General features: G+C 46.3%; 3 protein-coding genes across 20 annotated transcripts in view; 2 read left to right on the top strand and 1 right to left on the bottom strand.

Moving 5' to 3' along the window:
- The window catches only part of DAP3 (death associated protein 3), a 49791-nt gene extending 39160 nt beyond the window's left edge, over window positions 1–10631 (top strand). For all 12 annotated transcript variants that reach the window (XM_073008307.1, XM_073008304.1, XM_073008306.1 and 9 more), the window contains 9 exons: window positions 278–386; window positions 847–939; window positions 2595–2725; window positions 4012–4092; window positions 4178–4336; window positions 6293–6352; window positions 6887–6976; window positions 9049–9166; window positions 10260–10631. In XM_073008307.1, the coding sequence (XP_072864408.1) occupies window positions 278–386; window positions 847–939; window positions 2595–2725; window positions 4012–4092; window positions 4178–4336; window positions 6293–6352; window positions 6887–6976; window positions 9049–9166; window positions 10260–10345 (927 nt within the window). In that variant the 3' untranslated portion in view covers window positions 10346–10631. The remainder of the gene's footprint in view (window positions 1–277; window positions 387–846; window positions 940–2594; window positions 2726–4011; window positions 4093–4177; window positions 4337–6292; window positions 6353–6886; window positions 6977–9048; window positions 9167–10259) is intronic.
- Window positions 10632–16787: 6156 nt separating this feature from the next.
- Window positions 16788–20899, top strand: LOC103225840 (protein misato homolog 1). Of its 5 annotated transcripts, none has more exons than XM_073008301.1 (14): window positions 16788–16920; window positions 17013–17148; window positions 17631–17700; window positions 17806–17873; window positions 18129–18191; window positions 18275–18413; window positions 18569–18686; window positions 18772–18906; window positions 19010–19162; window positions 19441–19572; window positions 19646–19830; window positions 20060–20164; window positions 20255–20364; window positions 20633–20899. In XM_073008301.1, exons 1-14 carry the CDS (start codon window positions 16837–16839, stop codon window positions 20797–20799), a joined length of 1665 nt encoding a protein of 554 aa, XP_072864402.1. In that variant the 5' UTR covers window positions 16788–16836; the 3' UTR covers window positions 20800–20899. The 5 variants fall into 5 exon arrangements, with proteins under 5 accessions (XP_072864402.1, XP_072864400.1, XP_072864401.1 ...); XM_073008299.1 differs by having other exon boundaries at window positions 16790–16920; window positions 17806–17879; window positions 18117–18191; window positions 20661–20899; XM_073008300.1 differs by having other exon boundaries at window positions 16792–16920; window positions 20658–20899.
- Window positions 20452–21864, bottom strand: part of GON4L (gon-4 like) — a 95210-nt gene continuing 93797 nt past the window's right edge. For all 3 annotated transcript variants that reach the window (XR_012089924.1, XM_073008292.1, XM_073008293.1), the window contains one exon: window positions 20452–21480. Coding sequence is in view for 2 of the 3 variants with exons in the window: in XM_073008292.1 (XP_072864393.1) it covers window positions 21331–21480 (150 nt within the window). In the remaining variant the exon portion in view is untranslated. The remainder of the gene's footprint in view (window positions 21481–21864) is intronic.

The raw sequence follows: 21864 nt of genomic DNA, 5'->3' as shown, positions 1-21864 counted from the left end.
TATAGATTTTAGCAGCAATAGAATATACGCTTCAGTAACAGGAATAATCAAAAGCTGACTATCATGTTACTTAGTGCGGAATAATGTATTTCAGTTTTTAGCTAAGTTATATGGATAGATTTTCAAACTCAGTACCAACCCAGCTTCTCCTAACCAAATAAATTAGAGGCATGCAATTTGATGGTCTTGGTTGCCACTTTTGGCAGAGTATGTATACCAAGAACTGGCTAGAAATTCCACACCCCACCCACTCCTTCCTTCTTTCCTATTTTATCAGGTGAAGACACTCAGTGAAGCTTGCCTGATGGTAAGGAAACCAGCCCTAGAACTTCTGCATTACCTGAAAAACACCAATTTTGCTTATCCGGCTGTACGATATCTTCTGTGTATCCTTTCCTGCCTGCTTGGACCCTCATAAACCAATGCTTTCTCCCCACAAATAAGGGAAAAGAAGAAATGAAAAAAAGTACTATGGAGGCCAGGCACTGTGGCTCACACCTGTAATCCCAGGAGTTTGGGAAGCCGAAGCAGGCGTATCACCTGAAGTCAGGAGTTCAAGACCTGCCTGGCCAACATGGCGAAACCCCGCATTTACTAAAAATGCAAAAAATTAGCCGGGTGTGGTGGCATGCACCTGTAATCCCAGCTACTTGGGAAGCTGAGGCAGGAGAATCGCTTGAACCCGGGAAGTGGAGGTTGCTGTGAGCTGATATCAAGCCACTTCACTCCAGCCTGGGAGACAGAGTGAGACCCTGTCTGAAGAAAAAAAACAAAACAAAGCGTAACTACTGTTCACAGTACAAATGATCCTTCTAGTCATGTTTTCTTTAACAGCACATACTTTAGATGGAGAGAAGGGAACAGGAAAAACCCTCAGTCTCTGCCATGTTATTCATTTCTGTGCAAAACAGGACTGGCTGATACTACATATTCCAGATGGTGAGGACTTCCTGTTGTTTCTTCTGTCTGTTAGGTTTAATTATCCTGTTACTGTATTTTCTTTTTTCTTTTCTTTTTTTTTTTTTTTTGAGATGGAGTTTCGCTCTTGTTGGCCAGTCTGGAGTGCAGTGGTGCAGTCTCAGGTCACTGCAACTTCTGCCTCCCAGGCTCAAGAGATTCTCCTGCCTCAGCCTCCCAAGTAGCTGGGATTACAGGTGCCCACCACACCACCACGCCCAGCTAGTTTTTGTAGTTTTATAGAGACAGGGTTTCACCATGTTGGCTGGGCTGGTCTTGAACTCCTGACCTCAGGTGATCCACTTGCCTCAGCCTCCCAAAGTGCTGGGATTACAGGTGTGAGCCACTGCGCCCGGCCTCAGCTTTAACTTTCCTAGCTAAAGGAAAAGGCTTTGCCAGTCACAATGGCTGACACCCATAATCACAGCACTTTGGGAGGCCGAGGTCAGAATATTGCTTAGAGCCCAGGAGGAGGCTGCAGTGAGCTGTGATCGCACCACTACACTCTTATCGTGGGCAACAAAGCAAGACCCTGTCTCAAAAAAAAAAAAAAAAGCCTTTGCTCCAGAGCAGTCTGAGCTCATCCATCATGATTTCTTCGTGATATTATTGCCAAGCAGGTTACAAGGTGAAGTCAATGTGACAAAAGGAAATTGGAGTAAAAGCTTCCTGAAGCCTTTGATGCTAAGCAGTCCTTCTTTTGATATTTAATACCTATGAGCATAAACTTCTGCCTTAGAGGTCGCCATGGAGTTTTTTGTTGTTTTTTTGTTTTTGTTTTTGTTTTGCCATCAGTTAACAATCCTGAGTACCCAGAGAGCCTTTTACTATTTATCAGCATTCTAGAGTCGTCAGTGTGGATTGTCAAAACTTGCATTTATCTCTTTTGTGTTCAATGTTGTGTGCATCCACATTTTCTTTTTTAAACAACCCTGCTTACGTAGTAACATCCACATTTTCTAACTTACCTTTCAAACCTGCCGGTAAGCAGAAGTGGCATTTAATTCACTTGGTGTGGTTTATATATTGATTCTAATGATAATGTTTAGTCTAAGCTGGACCTGACAAGGCCAGGCACAGTGGTGCACCAGACTTTGAGAGGCTGAGGCAGGAGGATCGCCTGAGCCTGCGAGTTCAAGGTTACAGTGAGCTGTGATCATATCCTGCCTTCTAGCCTGGGTGACAGAACAAGAGGCTGTCTCAAAAAACAAAGAAAAGAGCCGGGCGCGGTGGCTTAAGCCTGTAATCCCAGCACTTTGGGAGGCCGAGATGGGTGGATCATGAGGTCAGGAGATCGAGACCATCCTGGCTAACCCGGTGAAACCCCGTCTCTACTAAAAAATACAAAAAACTAGCCGGGCGAGGTGGCGGGCGCCTGTAGTCCCAGCTACTCGGGAGGCTGAGGCAGGAGAATGGCGTAAACCTGGGAGGCGGAGCTTGCAGTGAGCTGAGATCTGGCCACTGCACTCCAGCCTGGGCGATAGAGCGAGACTCTGTCTCAAAAAAGAAAAAAACCAAAGAAAAGAAATATATATGAGAAACTAAAGTCATTTCCCATAACTTAAAAGAGGCTGAAATATTTCGAGTTGAATACAGTTTCTTCATGGCTTGTTTTCTTCTGCCTCTTTTTTTTAAAGCTCATCTTTGGGTGAAAAATTGTCAGGATCTTCTGCAGTCCAACTACAACAAACAGCGCTTTGATCAACCTTTAGAGGCTTCAACCTGGCTGAAGAATTTCAAAACTACAAATGAGCGCTTCTTGAACCAGGTGACTAGACTCTCAGAAGTTGAGTGCTTGGTAGTCCTTATATAGATTCTTTGTGCCCTGAGTACCAATAGACTATGGAGAACTGATACTGGAGTTGAAATATCTGTATCAGTTTTAATTTATTTTTGTAAGTTTTGCTCACAGTGGATTCATAACTTGAAACTCATTTATCCATGTGAAATAAATAGGCAACAGTAAGTTGTTCCCATTTTGTGGGTAGCAAAGTGAAATTCAGTTGATTCATTGACTTGTCAAGGTACATCCTCCAATCCCTCACAAGCACATTTCCAACTACATGATTTTCTCCAGATAAGATCTTTTTAGGGAACCAGAAATGTATTGGAAAAATTCTTTACCCTGGTGATTCTTGGATACCCTGTCTAGACCAGGGGCCTTCAACTCTGGGTATAAAGCAGAGTCACCTAAGAGCTTGTTAAAAATGCAGATGCCATTCTGGACATTTTCATCAGAATCCCTTATGTATGTTTTTTCAAGACTCCAAGCAGAAATGGATTAGAAAGCATTCACTTTGGTCAGGCACAGTGACTCATATCTATAATCCCAGCACTTTGGGAGGCCGAGGCAGGAGTTCGAGATGAGCCTGGCCAACATGATGAAATCCCATCTCTACTAAAAATACAAAAATTAGCTGGGCGTGGTGGTGCACGCCTGTAGGCCCATCTATTCAGGAGGCTGAGGCAGGGGAATCTCTTGAACCTGAGAATCAAGAGGTTGCAGTGAGCCGAGATAGTGCCACTGCACTCCAGCCTGGGTGACAAAGTGAGATATGGTCTCAAAAAACAGAAAAAAGAGGTCAGGCGTGGTGGCTCAGACATGTAATCCTAGCATTTTGGGAGGCCGAGGTGGGCAGATCACCTGAGGTCAGGAATTCTAGACCAGCCTGGCCAACATGGTGAAACCCCATCTCTACTAAAAATACAAAAATTAGCCAGGCATGTTGGCACACGCCCGAAATCCCAGCTACTCAGAAGGCTGAGGCAGGAGAATCGCTTGAACCTGGGAAGTGGATGTTGCAGTGAGCTGAGATCGCACCACTGTACTTCAGCCTGGGTTACAGAGCGAGACTCTGTCTCAAAAAAACAAACAAACAAACAAACAAACAAAAAACGAAAGCATTCACTTCTACGTTGAGGTCTCTTGCAGAACCTGAACAATAGATTAAAATGAACTCCTATTAACCTTAGCCTCCAACCTTTTCAAGCGATGGTTTCACCCTTAGGCCAAGTAGCCTTTTTTTGGTTTTTATTTTCTTTGCTTGCTTTTAGATAAAAGTTCAAGAGAAGTATGTCTGGAATAAGAGAGAAAGCACTGAGAAAGGCAGTCCTCTGGGAGAAGTGGTTGAACAGGTATAAGAAAAGACACTGAATGTGTAACATGCGATAACAAGAGAAGGCCTCCGGTAGCACTACAATCCACTGTCTCTACCAATAGGGCATCACGCGGGTGAGGAACGCCACAGATGCAGTTGGAATTGTGCTGAAAGAGCTAAAGAGGCAAAGTTCTTTGGGTATTTTTCACCTCCTGGTGGCCGTGGATGGAATCAATGCTCTTTGGGGAAGAACCACCCTGAAAAGAGAAGATAAAAGCCCGGTAGGAAAACTGGGTGTCTCTATCGATATTCTTTCTCTGATTTCTGGTTCCATCAGTATGGAGGCTGGGTCTTAGCCTTGTAGACCATACAATATGTTTTCTTGCCCTAGGAATATTTAAAGTAAGATAAACAGTAAACAGCTGGGTGCAGTGGCTCACGCCTGTAATCCCAGTGGCTCAGGATGCTGAGGTGGGAGGATCGCTTGAGGCCAGGAGTTCAAGACTAGGATGGGCACTATAGCAAGGCCCCTGCCTCTAAAAAAATAAGAAATTAGCCAGTAGCCAGGCATGGTGGCACACACCTGTAGTCACCGCTACTGGAAAGCTGAGGCCAGAGGATTACTTGAGCCCTGGAGTTCAAGGTTGTAATGTGGCATGATTGCAACACTGCACACCAACCTGGGTGACAGAGTGAGATCCTGTCTCTTAAAAAATATATATATGGCTGGGCGCAGTGGCTCATTGCCTGTAATCCCAGCACTTGGGGAGACTGAGGCGGCCGAATCACCTGAGGTCGGAGTTTGAAACCAGTTTGACCAACATGGTGAAACCCTGTCTCTACTAAAAATACAAAAACTGGCCGGGCATGGTGGTGCATGCCTGTAATCCCACCTACTCAGGAGGCTGAGGCAGGAGAATCGCTTGAACCCGGGAGCCGATTGTGCCACTGCACTCCAGCCTGGGCAATGAGCAAAACTCCGTGTCAAAAAAACTCCATATATACACACACACATATTCATATATATATGTGTATATGCACATATACATATGTATGTGCACGTGTTTGCGTATATATGCATATATTCACATATGTATATCTGCACATACACATATTCATATATGTATACACATATACATATGTGCATATATTCATATTCATATATGCGTGTATATATATGAAGATAAACAGCAAGGCCTGTGGTGGCTGATGCCTGTAATCCCAGCACTTTTAGGAGGCCGAGATGGGTGGTTTGCTTGAGTCCAGGAGTTTGGAGTTTGAGATCAGCCTGGGCAGCACAGTGAAACCCTGTTTCTACAAAAAACACAAAAAATTAGCTGGGCATGGTGTTTGCACCTGTATGTAGCTCCAGCTCCTTGGAAGGCTGAGATGGGAGGATGGCTTGAGCCCAAGAGGCAGAGGCTGCAATGAGTGGAGATGGTATCACTGCATTCCAGGCTGGGCAACAGAATGAGACTCTGTCTCAAAAAAAAAAAAAAAAAAAAAAAGATAAACAGTAAGATGGAAACAGAGGAGAAGGTAATTCCAAGAGTTCCACTATTCATTGAAAACTAAGGGAGTATATTGTGGAAAGAGAATGACAGCAGAAGCTATGTTTTCTTTCTTAATTTTTTATCTTTTGATTCTTTTTTCAAAATGAGGCTAGATGGTCTAAGCAGAGGAGATCAGAAGCATCAAAATGGGGCTGGTTTGGGATAGTGGGTGTTTTTCTCGGTGACTGTTGTTAATCTCCAGACGCATGGCAGTTCTGAGGCCAAAGGCTATGTGGCTTATCCCAGAGGGAGTACCTTCAGGTATACAATTATGTCTTAGTTGAGGGTTTTAAAAAAATTGTTGTCGCCAGGCGCGGTGGCTCATGCTTGTAATCCCAGCACTTTGGGAGGCCGAGGTGGGCGGATCACAAGGTCAGAAGTTCGAGACCATCCTGGCTAACATGGTGAAACCCTGTCTCTACTAAAAATACAAAAAATTAGGTGCTGGTGGCATCTGCCTGTAGTCCCAGCTACTCAGGAGGCTGAGGCAGGAGAATTGCTTGAACCCAGGAGGCGGAGGTTGCAAGTGAGCCGAGATCACGCCACTGCACTCCAGCCTGGGCGACAGAGCAAGACTCTGTCAAGAAAAACAAAAAAAAAACACAAAAAAATTGTCAGTTATTTCAGGAGAACATCTGGGAAAGGCATGTGATGATTTCTTATCTCTTTCTGTCCAATATGCAGATTGCCCCAGAGGAATTAGCACTTGTTCACAACTTGAGGAAAATGACGAAAAATGATTGGGTAAGTGTATATGATACCTCACACATTTCAGAAAGAAATGTATTTTCATTTTAAACATGTTCTCCTATTTCATTGCTAGTACTTTACAGTCTCTAATTTTATGGACAGTAAGTTATTATGTCTTATTTAATTCCTGTATCTGTACCAAGTTAGAAATAAGGTCTGAATTAAAATCTATGTATATGGTTTATAATCTTTCCACTTAACTGGAGTAAGTTTATTCACAACCATTTTATTTAAATATTGACCTAATTTTATTTTGCTTGCAGACATTTAAAGTGTTTTTGTATTTCCTTACGGTCTTTGGAAAAGAGTTTGAGACCCACACATATGTCATGGTAAATTAAAATCAGGCAGCAGTTTACTGTCAGAGCCAAAGCTGGAATAACCAATTTAGTTGCCATTTAACTGTGCTACACCATACTTTTGTAACATTGTATACCCAAGAAAGAAAAAAACATTTACAGATGATTAAATTGCAGCTTTGTATCCTTTTCAACTTTTTCCAGTTCAGCCTTTTCTCGTTTCTTTCAGCATGGTGGCGCCATTGTGTCGACTTTGAGCCAGACTGGGTCTCTCTTTAAGCCCCGGAAAGCCTATCTGCCCCAGGAGTTGCTGGGAAAGGTCAAGTCAAACGAAAATTTGTCTTAGATTGTTATCCTGTCTAAAGAAAAGTATTTATTAATCTATTTATTTTGACATAATTTCAGACTTAGAGAAAAATCATATTCCTTTATGCCCTTCTCCTGGATTCCTAAAATATTAACTTGATCATAATTCCTTTAGCCGTCTGTCTTTCTCCAGAGTTTCTTTGCTGTTTTTTTTTTTTTTTGAGGCGGAGACTTGCTCTGTCACCCAGGCTCGAGTGCGATGGCGCAATCTCGGCTCATCGCAACCTCCGCCTACTGGATTCAAGTGATTCTCCTTTCTCAGCCTCCTAAGTAGCTGGGATTACAGGTGTCAACCACCACGCCCAGCTAAATTTTTTTTTTTTTAGTAGAGATGAGGTTTCACCATGTTGGCCAGGCTGGTTTCAAACTCCTGACCTCAAGTGATCTGCCCACCTCAGCCTCCCAAAGTGCTAGGATTATAGGCGTGAGCCACAGTGCCTGGTCTTAACACTTCTTTGTCTCCAAATAATGTCTCATTCATATAAACAAAGATACTTTAATATATACCCTGAGCATAATTATCAAAGTCAGAAAATTGACATTGATGTCATACTTATACCTAATTAGTGGAATTAATTCTGATGTAGCCAGTTATCCCGGTATCTTTTATAGAAAAATAAATCCCAGATAATGTGTCACATTAAGTTTAAATGTCTCTGGCCGGGTGCAGTGGCTCATGCCTGTAATCCCAGCACTTTGGGAGGCTGAGGCAGGTGGATAACGAGGTCAGGAGATCGAGACCATCCTGGCTAACACGGTGAAACCCCATCTCTACTAAAAATACAAAAAATTAGCCGGGCGTGGTGGTATGTGCGTGTAGTCTCAGTTACTTGGGAGGCTGAGGCAGAAGAATCGCTTGAACCCAGGAGGTGGAGGTTGCAGTGAACCAAGATTGCGCCACTGCACTCTAGCCTGAGCCACAAAGCAAGACTCCGTCTCAAGAAAAAAAAAAAAAATTCCTTCCTGTGAGCATAGTGGCTCACAGCTGTAATCCCAGCACTTTGGGAGGCCAAGGCAGAAGGATCCCTTGAGCTCAGGAGTTTGAGACCAGCCTGGGCAACAAAGTGAGACCCCACCTCTACAAAAAAAATTTTTAAATTAGCTGGGCATAGTGGTATTCACATGTAGTCACAGCTACTCTGAAGACTGAGGTGGGAGGATCGCTTGAGCCCGGGAGGTCAAGGTTGTAGTCAGCCCTGATTTTGCCAGTGCACGCCATCCTGGGCGACAGAGTGAGACCCTGTCACAACAGCAAAAAAAAAAAGCTCCTTCAAACTTGCTTCTATATCCTTTTAACATGTCCCGATCATTATGTTTTTGGAGACAGGGTCTCACTCTGTCACCCAGGTTGTAGTGCAGTAGCACCATCATAACTCACTGTAGCCTTGAGCACATGCCACCATACCCAACCACGCTGAATGTTGTCTTTTTTTTTTTTTCTTTTTTTCTTTTTTTTTTTAGAGGCAGCGTCTTAACTATGTTTTTGCCTAGGGTGGTCTTGAACTGCTAGCTTCAGGCCGGGCGTGGTGGCTCACGCCTGTAATCCTAGCACTTTGGGAGGCCGAGGCAGGTGGATCACAAGGTCAAGAGATTGAGACCATCCTGGCTAACACGGTGAAACCCCGTCTCTACTAAAAATGCAAAAAAAAAAAAAAAAAATTAGCCGGGCGTGGCAGCGGGTGCCTGTAATCCCAGCTACTTGGGAGGTTGAGGCAGGAGAATGGTGTGAACCCGGGAGGCGGAGCTTTCAGTGAGCCGAGATCGCGCCACTGCACTCCAGCCTAGGCGACAGAGCGAGAGTCCGTCTCAAAAATACATATATATATATATATAGTATTTGTGGCCGCGTAGAGCACGAGTAGCCAGACACCATATGTGGAATCCTGTATCAGGCAATGTTTCCAGAGAATGAGAAGTAGAGTTACATAGAAGAAAAACAAAGACTTTGCCTTCAAAGTGCTTAAGCAGTTTGTCTGGTGCTTTGTCCCTTAACTAATATGTTTCCTGATCCTTTTTCTTCCCCAGGAAGGATTTGATGCCCTGGATCCCTTTATTCCCATCCTGGTTTCCAACTATAACCCAAAGGAATTTGAAAGTTGTATTCAGTATTATTTGGAAAACAATTGGCTTCAACATGAGAAAGGTCCATCATTTAGTTTTTTCCTATCAGGGCTTTGTGATCACAGTAGAATCCCACTCAATCAGAGCCTTGATCTCTTCTTCCATCAACAACAGCCTCTAATTTGTACTTTATCCTTTATCTTGACTTCTTTCTGGCTGATAAATGGTACAGAAAGGTGGGTGGAAGGTTGTTATGGTTTAATTTACAAAAGAGATTTTATCCCTAAATATTTCATGATAAAGAAGGGAGCAAAACCAACTCCATCCACTGGGCAGAGTTTCCAGGTAATTGGGTTCCTGCCACATTCTCCTTAATGAATTTATTCATTCAACAGACTTCACTTGAGAGATTCATTCTGGGACACCCACAGAATAATTCATACTGCATGAGGGCTACTCCAGCACCTAAGTAAATCTTTGCCACACCTGTCCTAGTAGATGTACAGAAATTAACTTCAGCACCATATTTCATCTACTCTGACTGAAAGCATTCCAGCTGTTCATTTATTTGCCCTTGACCTCACCTTTGAATATGAGAGGGGATATAGAAGAAAAGCTAAGGCTGTTCTATCACTAGATAATAGAAAGTTAATAGTAATTGGAGGCCTGGTGCAGTGGCTCACGCCTGTAATCTGCACTTTGGTAGGCCAAGGTGGGAGGATCACTTGACGTCGGCAGTTTGAGACCAGCCTGGTTTATACAGTGAGACCCTATCTCTATTGAAAAAAGCAAAAAAAAAAAAAAAGTACTAATTGGAATAGCTTATTAAAGGAGTACAGTGAAGAGTGTAAGACTAACTGCAGCATGTTAAGTTGGGATACACAATGGACAGATTTCTAAGAGTTGGGAGATGTGACAAAATCCTGACGTCCAGAAGACACTCTTGGAGTGGAAGGAGAGCTCCATAGTGGATTGGAGGAGTAGACACAGAAAAGGAAATAATGCATACAAAAGAAGAGTAGCTTGTTGGGGTAAGGGTCTAGAAGTAAGATTTCTTGGGAGATGATAATTACCTCAGAATGTAATTTGGATATAGTAGCCTCTGACTACACCATTTCCTGGGGAACACAGTGCAGCAGGAAACTGCCACTTACCTGTGTTTGTCTCCATTTTAGCTCCTACAGAAGAAGGGAAAAAAGAGCTGCTGTTCCTAAGTAACGCGAACCCCTCGCTGCTGGAGCGGCACTGTGCCTACCTCTAAGCCACGATCACAACATGTGAGGAAGACAGTGGACATCTCCTTTTGGCTGGACCTAGTGAGATGAGGAAGTCGGGCAGTACACAGGAAGAGGAGCCAGGCCCTTGTACCTAGGGGATTGGACAGGACTGCAGTTGGCTCTAGACCTGCATTAAAATGGGTTTCACTGTGAATGCGTGACAATAAGATGTTCCCTTGTTCCTGAAACTTCTATTGGTTTATTGGATGTGGTTTTTCACATTTAAGATAACTGTGGCTCTTTTCCTAAAAAATAAAATACCTTTCTAAAGTGTTGTGTTAGATTAATAATATGGAAGGAGTCTTTAGATTGGCCAAGTTGCATTTCTCTGATATTCCACTTGTTGCAGGTCAGAAGAGATCAATTCTACAGAAATTTCCAGTGGTTCTGTTGAGGTTTTATGGAATTCAGCATGTCAAAATTCACAGCTGGCCGGGCACAGTGGCTCATGCCTGTAATCCCAGCACTTTGGAAGCCCAAGGCGGGCAGACTGCTTGAGTTCAGGAGTTTGCAACCAGCCTGGGCAACATAGTAAAACCCTGTCTCTACTAAAACTACAAAAATTAGCTGGGCATGGTGGCATGCGCCTGTAATCCAAGCTATTCGGCAGGCTGAGGCAGGAGAACTGCTTCAACTTGGGAGGCAGATGTTGCAGTGAGCCGAGATTGCACTACTGCACTCCAGCCTGGGCAACAGAGCAAGACTCCATCTCAAAAAAATAAAGTACACTGTGCTGTTTTACGTGAGAGACTTCAGCATCTAAGGATGTTGCTACCTGGGGGAAGTGGGGTCCTGGAAGGAATCCTGCATAGGTATGAGGAATAACAATAATGGAAAATCAGTTATCTTCCCTTTCTCCTAGTGCTTTTCTAAAAGGAATCTCTGTTACCAAATCTACACAAATATATATATGACTGGGCTTGGTGGCTCATGCATGTAATCCCAGCACTTTGGGAGGCTGAGGTGGGCAGATCACTTGAGGTCAGGAGTTCAAGACCAGCCTGGCCAACATGGTGAAACCCTGTCTGTACTAAAAATACAAAAAGCCAGGGGTGGTGGCACTCACCTCTAATCCCAGCTACTTGGGAGGCTGAGGCAGGAGACTCGCTTGAACCCAGGAGGCGGAGGTTGCAGTGAGCAGAGAGAGCACCACTGCACTCCAGCCTGTGTGATACTCTCTCTATATATACACATATGTATATATATTATATGTATATATTATGAATATATTAGTATTACTATTAATATATTGTATATTATACTATATACTACTTTGATATATATTAGAAATATATTTGATAGTGATGTTACTATCAAAGTAATATATGTTGTATATTATATATTGTGTGTGAAAATATATATTACTCATAATATAGAGTCCTGTAATGTATATGTATTATATATTATATATATTTGTATATATAAAATATATTTTTTATTTATATATTTTTAAGAGATAGTCTTGCCCTGTCTCCCAGGCTGGAGTGCAGTGGCATGATCACAGCTCACTGCAGCCCCAACTCCTGGGCTCAATCAGTCCTTTCGCCTCAGCCTCCCAAGTAACTTGGGGCCACAGGTGTGTGCTACCACATCTGGCTAATTTTTTAGTGTTTGGTAGAGACAGAGTGTGGGTTGGTTTCCCAGGCTAAGCAATATGGCAAAACCTCAGAGTGAGACCCAATCTCTAAATAAATAATTTGAACAAAATAACTGCTAAAGGTACACTAGAAACCATATTCCTGATGATAATTTAAAATATCTAAATGGAAAGATACTCCATGTTCATTGACTGGAGTACTCAATAGATGGCAGTTATTCCTATATTAACCTATAGATTCAATGCAATCATTATCAAAATTTCAGCAGGTTTTTTGGAAAACTGACCAAGCACGGTGGTCCATGCCTATAATCTCAGCACCTTGGGAGGCCAAGGTGGGCAGATCACTTGAGCCTAGGAGTTTGAGACCAGCCTGGGCAACATGGAGAAGCCTAGGCTCTACAACAAATACAAAAATTAGCCAGGTATGGTGGCGTGCACCTGTAGTTCCAGCTACTTGGGAGGCTGAGGCAGGAGGATCACTTGAACCCCAGAGCCTGAGGTTTCAGTGAGCCGTGATCATGCCACTGCTCTCCATCCTCAGCTGCAGAGTAAGACCCTGCCTCAAAAAACAAAAAGGAAATTAAAAAGGGAAACTCACCTAAAGTTTATGTTTTTTAAAAATATTATTTTGAGACAGGGTCTATCTGTTACCCAGGCTGGAATGTCAGGCTGCATTATAGCCTCGACCTTCTGGACTCAATCCTCCCACCTCAGCTCCACGAGTGGTTAGGACTACAGGCATACACCACCACTCGTGGCTAATTTTGATTTTTTTTTTTTTTAAATAATGATGGGATCTCACTATGTTGCCCAGGCTGGTCTCAAACTCCTGGGCTCAAGTGATCCACCTGTCTCAGCCTCCCAAATTGCTGGGTGTATAAGCGTGAATGACTTTGGCCAGCCTATAACCCCATCGTCTGTTTCTGGGAAGACCTAATGCACCCAAACACAATGCTACCTTCAATAGACGAATCTAAAATTGCAAATAAAAATTCAAAAGAGGGCCAGGTGTGGTGGTGCACGCTTATAATCCCAGCACTTTGGGAGACCGAGGCAGGTGGATCACCTGAGGTCAGGAGTTTGAGACCAGCCTGAGTAACATCATGAGCCAAGATCGCGCCACTGCACTCCAGCCTGGTGACAGTGCGAGACTCCGTCTCAAAAAAAAAAAAAATGAGCCGGGCCCGGTGGCTCACGCCTGTAACCCCAGCGCTTTGGGAGGCCGAGACGGGCGGATCACGAGGTCAGCAGATCGAGACCATCCTGGCTAACACGGTGAAACCCCGTCTCTACTAAAAATACAAAAAATTAGCCGGGCGCGGTGGCCGGCACCTGTAATCCCAGCTACTCGGGAGGCTGAGGCAGGAGAAAGGCGTGAACCCGGGAGGCGGAGCTCGCAGTGAGCCAAGATCGCGCCACTGCACTCCAGCCTGGGCGACGGAGCGAGCCTGTGTCTCAAAAAAAAAAAAAATAATAAAAGATTGAGTAGCATGATTAACACTTGTCCTAATGGAAGTATTTTTAAAAATTGAATCCCCAAACAACTTTTTTTTTTTTTTGGAGGAGTTCTTTTACATTCATGTAATATACTTTATTTATTTTAATTTTATTTTATTTTAGTTTTTGAGACGGAGTCTCGCTCTGTCACCCAGGCTGGAGTGCAGTGGCACGATCTTGGCTCACTGCAAGTGCCGCCTCCCGGGGTTCATGCCATTCTCCTGCCTCAGCCTCCCGAGTAGCTGGGACTACAGGCGCCCGCCACCACGCCCAGCTAATTTTTTTCATCTCTACTAAAAATACAAAAATTTTGTACATTGAAAATACTGGCTGGCAGGGCATGGTGACTCAGGCCTGTAATCCCAGCACTTTGGGAGGCCAAGGCAGGAGGATTCCTTGAGCCCAGGACTTCAAGACCAGCCTGGGCACCATAGTGAAACCTCATCTCCACCAAAAATGCAAAAATTGACCGGGCGCAGTGGCTCACGTCTGTAATCCCAGCACTTTTGGAAGCTAAAGTGGGCAGATCACCTGAGGTCAGGAGTTCAAGACCAGCCTGGCCAACATGGCAAAATCCTGTCTCTGCTAAAAAATACAAAAATTAGCTGGGCGTGGTGGCAGGCACCTGTAATCCCAGCTACTCGGGAGGCTGAGGCAGGGAGATTGCTTGAACCCAGGAGGTGGAAGTTGCAGTGAGCTGAGATCACGCCACTGCACTCCAGCCTGGGTGACAGAGCGAGACTCCGTCTCAAGAAAAAAAAAAAAAAAAAAAAAAAAAGCAAAAATTAGCTGGATTCGTGATGGCGCACACCTGTAGTCCCAGCTACTTGGGGGGCTGAGGTGGGAGGATGGCTTGAGCCCAAGAGGTCGAAGTTGCAGTGAGCCGTGTTTGTGCCACTGCACTCCAGCTTGAGTGACAAAGTGAGATCCTATCTCAAAAAAATATGTTTAAAAAATATCAAATATTTAAAAATATTAAAATTGGCCAGGTGTAGTGGCTTACGCCTGCAATCCCAGCACTTTGGAAGACTGAGGCTGGCAGATCACGAGGTCAGGAATTCGAGACCAGCCTGGCCAACATAGTGAAACCCTGTCTCTACTAAGAATACAAAAATGAGCCAGGTGTGGTGGCGGGCGCCTGTAGTCCCAGCTACTCGGGAGGCTGAGGCCGGAGAATCACTTGAACCTGGGAAGTGGAGGTTGCAGTGAGCTGAGATCGCGCCATTGCCCTCCAGTCTGGGCGACAGAGCGACACTCTGGCTAATTTTTGTGTTTTTAGAAGAGAGGGGATTTGTCACGTTGGCCAGGCTGGTCTTGAACTCCTGACCTCAGGTGATCCACCTGCCTCAGCCTCCCAAAGTGCTGGGATTACAGGCCTGAGCCACTACGCCAAACCCAGATCCAATATTTTAAAAGGATAATCAACATAAATGAGTTTGGGATAATTTTAGGAATGCAAGATAGTATTACATGAAAATCAGACGATGTAAAGTATTCATTAGTGCAACAAAGGAAGGATAAAATAATGTAATTATCTCAGTGCGGAGAAAGCTGAAAAGACATTCAAATCTATTAATGACCAAAATTCTTAGCAAAACAGGAATACAGAACTTCCTTAAACTGACAGAGTACCTACAGAAACTTTTCAGCCCACATCATACTTATAAGTGAAATGGTAGCTGTGCACAGTGCCTCACACCTGTAATCCCAACACTTTTAGGCCGAGGTGAGCAGATCGCTTGAGCTCAGGAGTTTGAGACCAGCCTGGGCAAGATGGTGAAACCCCATAAGTACAAAAAATACAAATTAGCCAGTGTGGTGGCCCATGCCTGTAATTGCAGCTACATGGGAGGCTGAGGTGGGAGGATTGCTTCAGCCCAAGAGGTTGAGGTTGCAGTGAGCCAAGATTGCACCACTGCACTCCAGCCTGGGCAAGAGAGTGAGACCCTGTCTCTAAATAAACAAATAAGACTAAATAAATGTGGAATTACAAAGAGCTCAGAATAGACAAGAGAGTCTCAGATTTTATTTTTTATTTTCAGACGGAGTCTTGATCTGTCACCCAGATTGGAGTGCAGTGGTGCTATCTCAGCTCACTGCAATCTCCGCCTCCCGGGTTCAAGTGATTCTCCTGCCTCAGCCTCCGGAGTAGCTGGGATTACAGGTGCCAATCACCATGCCCAACTAATTTTTGTATTTTTAGTAGAGACGGGGTTTCACTATGTTGGCCAAGTTGGTCTAGAACTCTCGACCTCAGGTGGTCCACCCAGCTCAGTCTCCCAGAGTGCTGGGATTACCAGCTTGAGCCACCGCGACTGGCTTTTTTTTTTTTTTTTTTTTTTTTGAGACAGGGTCTCGCTCTGTCACCCAGACAGGAGTGCAGTAGTGTGATCATAGGTCACTGTAGCCTCGAATTTTTGGGCCCAAGCAATCCTCCCACCTCAGCCTCCAGTTGGGACTACAGATGTGAGCTGCCTGGCTTTTTGAAAAATTATTTTATAGGGCGTCGGGGGCGGGTGTCTCACTAGGTTGCCCAGTCTGGAATTTCAGGACTCAAGCGATCCTCCTGCCTCAGCCTCCCAAAACCTGGGAATGCAGGCATGAGGCTTAGCACCAGGCCAATATTTGCTTTATCTTTCTGAACATACACAAGGATGTTAATCATAGTGCCTAATAGCCCAAAATAGCAAACAATCCCAAAAGCTATTATCAGCAGAATATATTCTTTCTTTAGAATAGATCAGTGATGGTGCAGCAATGAAAAAGATATACGCAAAAATATAAATTACATAAACCATATTGAACAAGACACCAACAGATACAGACTCTATTTACATAAGGTATTAGATACCAGAGACAGATAAATACATGTAAATGATAGAGATATGATAGCTAGGCCAGTCCACAGGGTATTAGTCGTGATCCGCGTGATTTCTGAAGACATGAGAGGGCATGGGAGGCTTTAGGGGAGCTTCCGCTTTTCTGGCGAGGTTTTATTTTTGCCCGGGGAGCTATCAGCCAGCGGAGATCTGTGAGAAGGGATAAGACCTCAGGGGAAGTACGAGGAAGAGCGTTCCGCGGCCCGCGACCGGGCGGCCCCTTCACCGTCGGAGGCAGCGCCCAGCCCGCTCCAACGTGGAGCAGGAGCAACGGCGTGGCCCGTGGACCCCGCCCCTCGCAGGCAACCACAGAGAAGCCGGACTGGGCCACGTCTAGGAAGAGGCAGGAATCGGCGAATCGTTTCTCCAATAGAAAAGGATGTGTTTGCAGACCAATAGGTCGCCGAGAATGACACCCGCCCACGCGCCTGCTAAGCCAATCGGCTAGGAGCAGCGAGCGGCGGGGCTGGGTCGCTGCGGTCCCTTGGAGCCGCGCAGTATGGCGGGCGGGGCCCGGGAAGTGCTCACCCTGCAGTTGGGACACTTTGCCGGTTTCGTGGGCGCGCACTGGTGGAACCAGCAGGTGAGGTCGGCCGGCAGCTGCCCCCGAGGAGCCCTTCGGGATCTACAGTCCCGATGTTCAGCCGGCCTGCCTCGTCCTCTCTGCTTCCCCAGGATGCTGCGCTGGGCCGAGCAACCGATGCCAAGGAGTCGCCGGGAGAGCTGTGCCCCGATGTCCTGTATCGTACGGGCCGGACGCTGCACGGCCAGGATACCTACACGCCGCGACTCATCCTCATGGATCTGAAGGGTGAGGTGGTGGCAGCATCAGCCCGTGTTTCCCTTCCGCGAGCCGAGCCCTTGCGCTGCCGTTATCTTCAAGACCCTCGCACCTTACCGAGCTCCAGGACCGGAGATGAGCTGAGCACAGCATGCCAACACCCGAGAGGCGCAGGACGGCAAAACTTTATTTTGCTCAAGAGCCATCTCGGGAATAGGCTGCTAGGCCCTAGAGACAGAGGACTTGAACTACAGCACTCCTGTCGGACCCTTGGATGTGGTTGTTGCCCCCGTTCCACAGCTAATGACTAAGCTGAGAACGGAAAGATGGAATCAGGATTCTCCTAGGCCAAGGTTCCCCTGCCCGAACTAGTGTATATCCCAGAAAGCTTGGAAGAGCCAAGTGCTGGAGAGATGGTGACAGCAGGTTGTCAGGTGATGAGAGGAAGGTTGGCTAGACCGGGAGGGTGCCCCAGGCTTTGACCTAACTTTGTCTCTGTTATTTCTGTACAGGTAGTTTGAGCTCCCTAAAAGGGGAAGGTGGACTCTATAGGGACAAACAGTTGGATGCTGCAATAGCATGGTGTGTAACTGATGTGTGGATAAGGGTGGGGAACATGTATGTACATAGAACGCAGAAGAACTCATCAGAGTGCGGTTTCTTTGATCAATCTCCAATCTTTTTCAGGCAGGGGAAGCTCACCACACACAAAGAGGAACTCTGTCCCAAGAACCCTTATCTCCAGGACTTTGAGTACAGAGGTGAGGGCCTCTGCCCTGAACTTTTTAACCCAGTGCTACAACCCGTGGGCCTCCATAGGGGCAGGTAAAAGGGAATTTTAATCATTTTAAATGTCCTAGAATGATATTTTGGGAAAAAGCACTTCTTTTCCTAAGGACCACGACTCGGTGAAGAGAAAGGAGGCTGTGCGGTGTGGCCAGCCAACTCAAGAAGGATGAACCAACCTTTACCTCTAAACTGCCCGGAACTAAATGTAGATTTTTTTCACCCCTCCCAGGGAGTGCTGAGTAGTGATGGTGTTTGGAGGGTCAAATCCATTCCCAATGGCAAAGGTGAGACTTCTCCAGATACTGATGGATGCGGGTCTGGGGAGCAGAAACATGGAGAAAGGTACATTTCCTCTGCTTGTCTTCAGGTTCCCCACCACTCACCACCGCTACAACTCCAAAACCACTTATCCCTACAGAGGCCAGCATCAGGGTCTGGTCAGACTTCCTCAGAGTCCATCTCCATCCCCGGAGCATCTGTATGATTCAGAAGTACAACCATGATGGGTATGGGGACCCCAGAGGCTGTGAGGCAAGAAACGTGGGTCCCCACCAATGCAGGATGAGGCTCTTGAGGCCATCTTCCCTGCGCTCCCCCAGGACAAGAGGTTGAGGAGCTGAGGGAAGAGATGTAAGTCTTGGATTGTGTTTACTTGTGGCAGGGAAGCAGGTCGGCTGGAAGCTTTTGGCCAAGGGGAAAGTGTCCTAAAGGAACCCAAGTACCAGGAAGAGCTGGAGGACAGGCTGCACTTCTACGTGGAGGAATGTGACTACTTGCAGGTAGCGGCGTGGCAACGTGCACTCCAGGGTAGAAGCTCTTCTTATCCTACTCCCTAACTATTTTTCATCACTCACCTCCGCTCAGGGCTTCCAGATCCTGTGTGACCTGCACGATGGCTTCTCTGGGGTAGGCGCGAAGGCGGCAGAGCTGCTACAAGATGAATATTCAGGGCGGGGAATAATAACGTGGGGCCTGCTACCTGCTCCCTACCATCGTGGGGTGAGTGGAACGTGGAGGAGTAAGCAGTCACACGGTGGGGAGGGAGAAATGAGAATCCCAGGGGGAGAGTTGCTTAATGCAAACTACTCTTTTTCTTCACCAGGAGGCCCAGAGAAACATCTATCGTCTATTAAACACAGCTTTTGGTCTCGTACACCTGACTGCTCACAGCTCTCTCGTCTGTCCCTTGTCGTTGGGTGGGAGCCTGGGCCTGCGACCTGAGCCACCTGTCAACTTCCCTTACCTGCATTACGATGTAAGTCTCGGTGCTCGTTCTGACTGCAGCAGGCTACGGGGCCTCCTCATACTCCCAGTCAGCCGCTGTCTGTTACTGGCTCTGTTCCTGAGGCCCGAGCTTGAACTCAGCTGTGATGTGGCCTCTCAGCTCACACTGTCCTATGCCCTATGCTTGTCCAGCCAGAGGCCAGACATACCCCTGCTTTGTCCCCTGGATCTTTCTGGTGTTAATATTCTGCCTCCACACATTCTTTTCCAGGCCTGAGGCCAAGGGCCCCTCTTGGTGTCTTCTTACAGGCCACTCTGCCCTTCCACTGCAGTGCCATCCTGGCTACAGCCCTGGACACAGTCACTGTTCCTTATCGCCTGTGTTCCTCTCCAGTTTCCATGGTTCATCTGGCTGACATGCTGAGCTTCTGTGGGAAAAAGGTATGAAGCTTTGTGAGGGGTTGGGTCAGTGCTGAGAAAACGTCCTCTAACGTGTTCTCTTCCTTCTCTTTAGGTGGTGACAGCAGGAGCAACCATTCCTTTCCCCTTGGCTCCAGGCCAGTCCCTTCCTGATTCCCTGATGCAGTTTGGAGGAGCCACCCCATGGACCCCACTGTCTGCATGTGGGGAGCCTTCTGGAACACGTTGCTTTGCCCAGTCAGTGGTGCTGAGGGGTATAGACAGAGCATGCCACACGAGGTGAGAGCTGTTGGTCCTTAGGAGCCCCTTGTCAGATTTTTCTTTCATATCCTTTTCCCCCTAATTTCTCGGGGACATTCTAATGATATCGTTCCCTCCCCACCCCTTAAAAAGGAAGCAAAAAGAAATTTTTTTTTTGGATCCAGCTGATGGCCTGAAAACATAAGAATTCTTAGTTTCTTATTCATGCTGCCACAGCCTAATGGTGGTTTTGGCTTTGTTCTGGCAGCCAGCTCACCCCAGGGACACCTCCACCCTCCTCCCTTCACGCATGTACCACTGGGGAAGAAGTCTTGGCTCAGTATTTACAACAGCAGCAGCCTAGAGTCATGAGGTCAGTGTAACGGTTGCTCCCGCCCTTCTTGCCAACCTCAACCCTCCTGTGATTTCTTACGCGCTTAGCGTCTGTTCTCTGCCCCCACAGTTCTTCCCATCTGCTGCTGACTCCCTGCAGGGTGGCTCCTCCTTACCCACACCTCTTCTCAAGCTGCAGTCCACAGGGCATGGTTCTGGATGGTTCCCCCAAGGGAGCAGGTAGGTAGGAGGTAAAGAAAACTGAGATTTCAAGTATAGGAGAGTTTTTACTATCTCCGTTCCTGGATTAAAAGTGCTGAAAAAGTCCACAGTTAAACATTCTTTTATTCACCCTATGGCTCCCAAGAAAAGCATTCTTCCTCTGGAGTACTGGTGTACTAAGGGGGACAGTACACCAAATTTGTTGAGTTTACAATCAAGTCTACTAAGGTTGGACTTCCTTATCAGTTTGATGGAGTCCCAGGGCAGAATAATCATCCATCTACAGGTCTCTCTTTCCTCTCCCTCCACAGCAGTGGAGAGCATCCCAGTGTTTGGGGCACTGTGTTCCTCTTCGTCCCTGCACCAGACCCTGGAAGCCTTGGCCAGAGACCTCACCAAACTCGACTTGCGGCGCTGGGCCAGCTTCATGGATGCTGGAGTGGAGCACGATGACGTAGCAGAGCTCCTGCAGGAGCTACAAAGCCTGGCCCAGTGCTACCAGGGTGGTGACAGCCTCGTGGACTAAAGTTCCCAGCGTGGGAGAGAGGAGCTAGTGTGCAATAAAAACAGCTGGATGCAGGAGCCCAGTGTCTTCGTGCAGAGGAGCTCAATGTCGCAGGACTAGCTACACCAACATATGCACTTTTTACATTTAGAAACACTGTGATTAGACCACAGAACAATAAATATGTGCCATCAGACCAAAAAAAAGTAGAGAAAGGAGCTGACCTCCACTCTCACTCGATGCTATTTACAGAGGAGATCTGTAAGGTCTTCATAAAAGACCTTGAATGGTGCCTAGGATGGCAGAGCCCCTGGGTCTTACTCCATCCTCCAGCCTTTGTCCTCGTCCTGGGCTCCTCTCCCGGTCTGTAAACTGGCCGCAAGGACTGTACAAGCAGAGTACAACTACCCTCCTGCCTAATGACAGGGCACCTGCTGGGTTTGGTCCTGTGCAGATGATACCCAAGTATTCCCAGAGTCTCATTCATCCAGCTCCTCTTCAGACAGAAGGTCCCCACGGTCAGACAGCTGGTCTGCATTGCTGGTACTGGTTGCATCATCCTCATCCTCAGAGCTGGCTTCACAGGCAGTGTGGAAGAGCTGCATGAGTTCTCGAAAACGGTGGGAGACCTAAAAAAGGTGAAGGGCTGTATTCGCTGATCCTTAGTAACATGTTAACATTTATGAAGCACTATATATTGATTTGCAGAATCTTTTATGTATTCAACACAGCAAGGTTGGGAGAGCTGTCATTATAGCTAAGGAAACTCAAGAGGCTAAATGTTTTGTCCAAAGTCACACGCCTCCTAAAAACAGAATTAGAATGGCCGGCACAGTGGCTCACACCTGTAATCCCAGCACTTTGGGAGGCCGAGGCAGGCGGATCACTTGAGGTCAGGAGTTTGAGAGCAGCCTGGCCAACATGGTGAAACCCTGTCTCTACTAAAAATACAAAAATTGGTCGGGTGGCGGGCGCCTGTAATCCCAGCCATTCGGGAGGCTGAGGCAGGAGAA

This window comes from Chlorocebus sabaeus, chromosome 20 (assembly GCF_047675955.1).
Source record: "Chlorocebus sabaeus isolate Y175 chromosome 20, mChlSab1.0.hap1, whole genome shotgun sequence".
In the NCBI taxonomy this organism is placed as follows: domain Eukaryota; kingdom Metazoa; phylum Chordata; class Mammalia; order Primates; family Cercopithecidae; genus Chlorocebus; species Chlorocebus sabaeus.
The sequence above is the reverse complement of the archived record's forward strand: the minus strand, read 5'-3'. Positions and strand labels throughout refer to the sequence as shown.

Bases quoted from the DNA above. Each gene is read 5' to 3' on its own strand.
- LOC103225840 (XM_073008299.1), top strand. From the start codon at position 16,837: ATGGCGGGCGGGGCCCGGGAAGTGCTCACCCTGCAGTTGGGACACTTT. The intron at 17,701-17,805 runs GTGTGTAACTGA...AATCTTTTTCAG, and splicing joins TTGGATGCTGCAATAGCATG to GCAGGGGAAGCTCACCACAC. The intron at 20,365-20,660 runs GTAGGTAGGAGG...CCTCCACAGCAG, and splicing joins TGGTTCCCCCAAGGGAGCAG to TGGAGAGCATCCCAGTGTTT.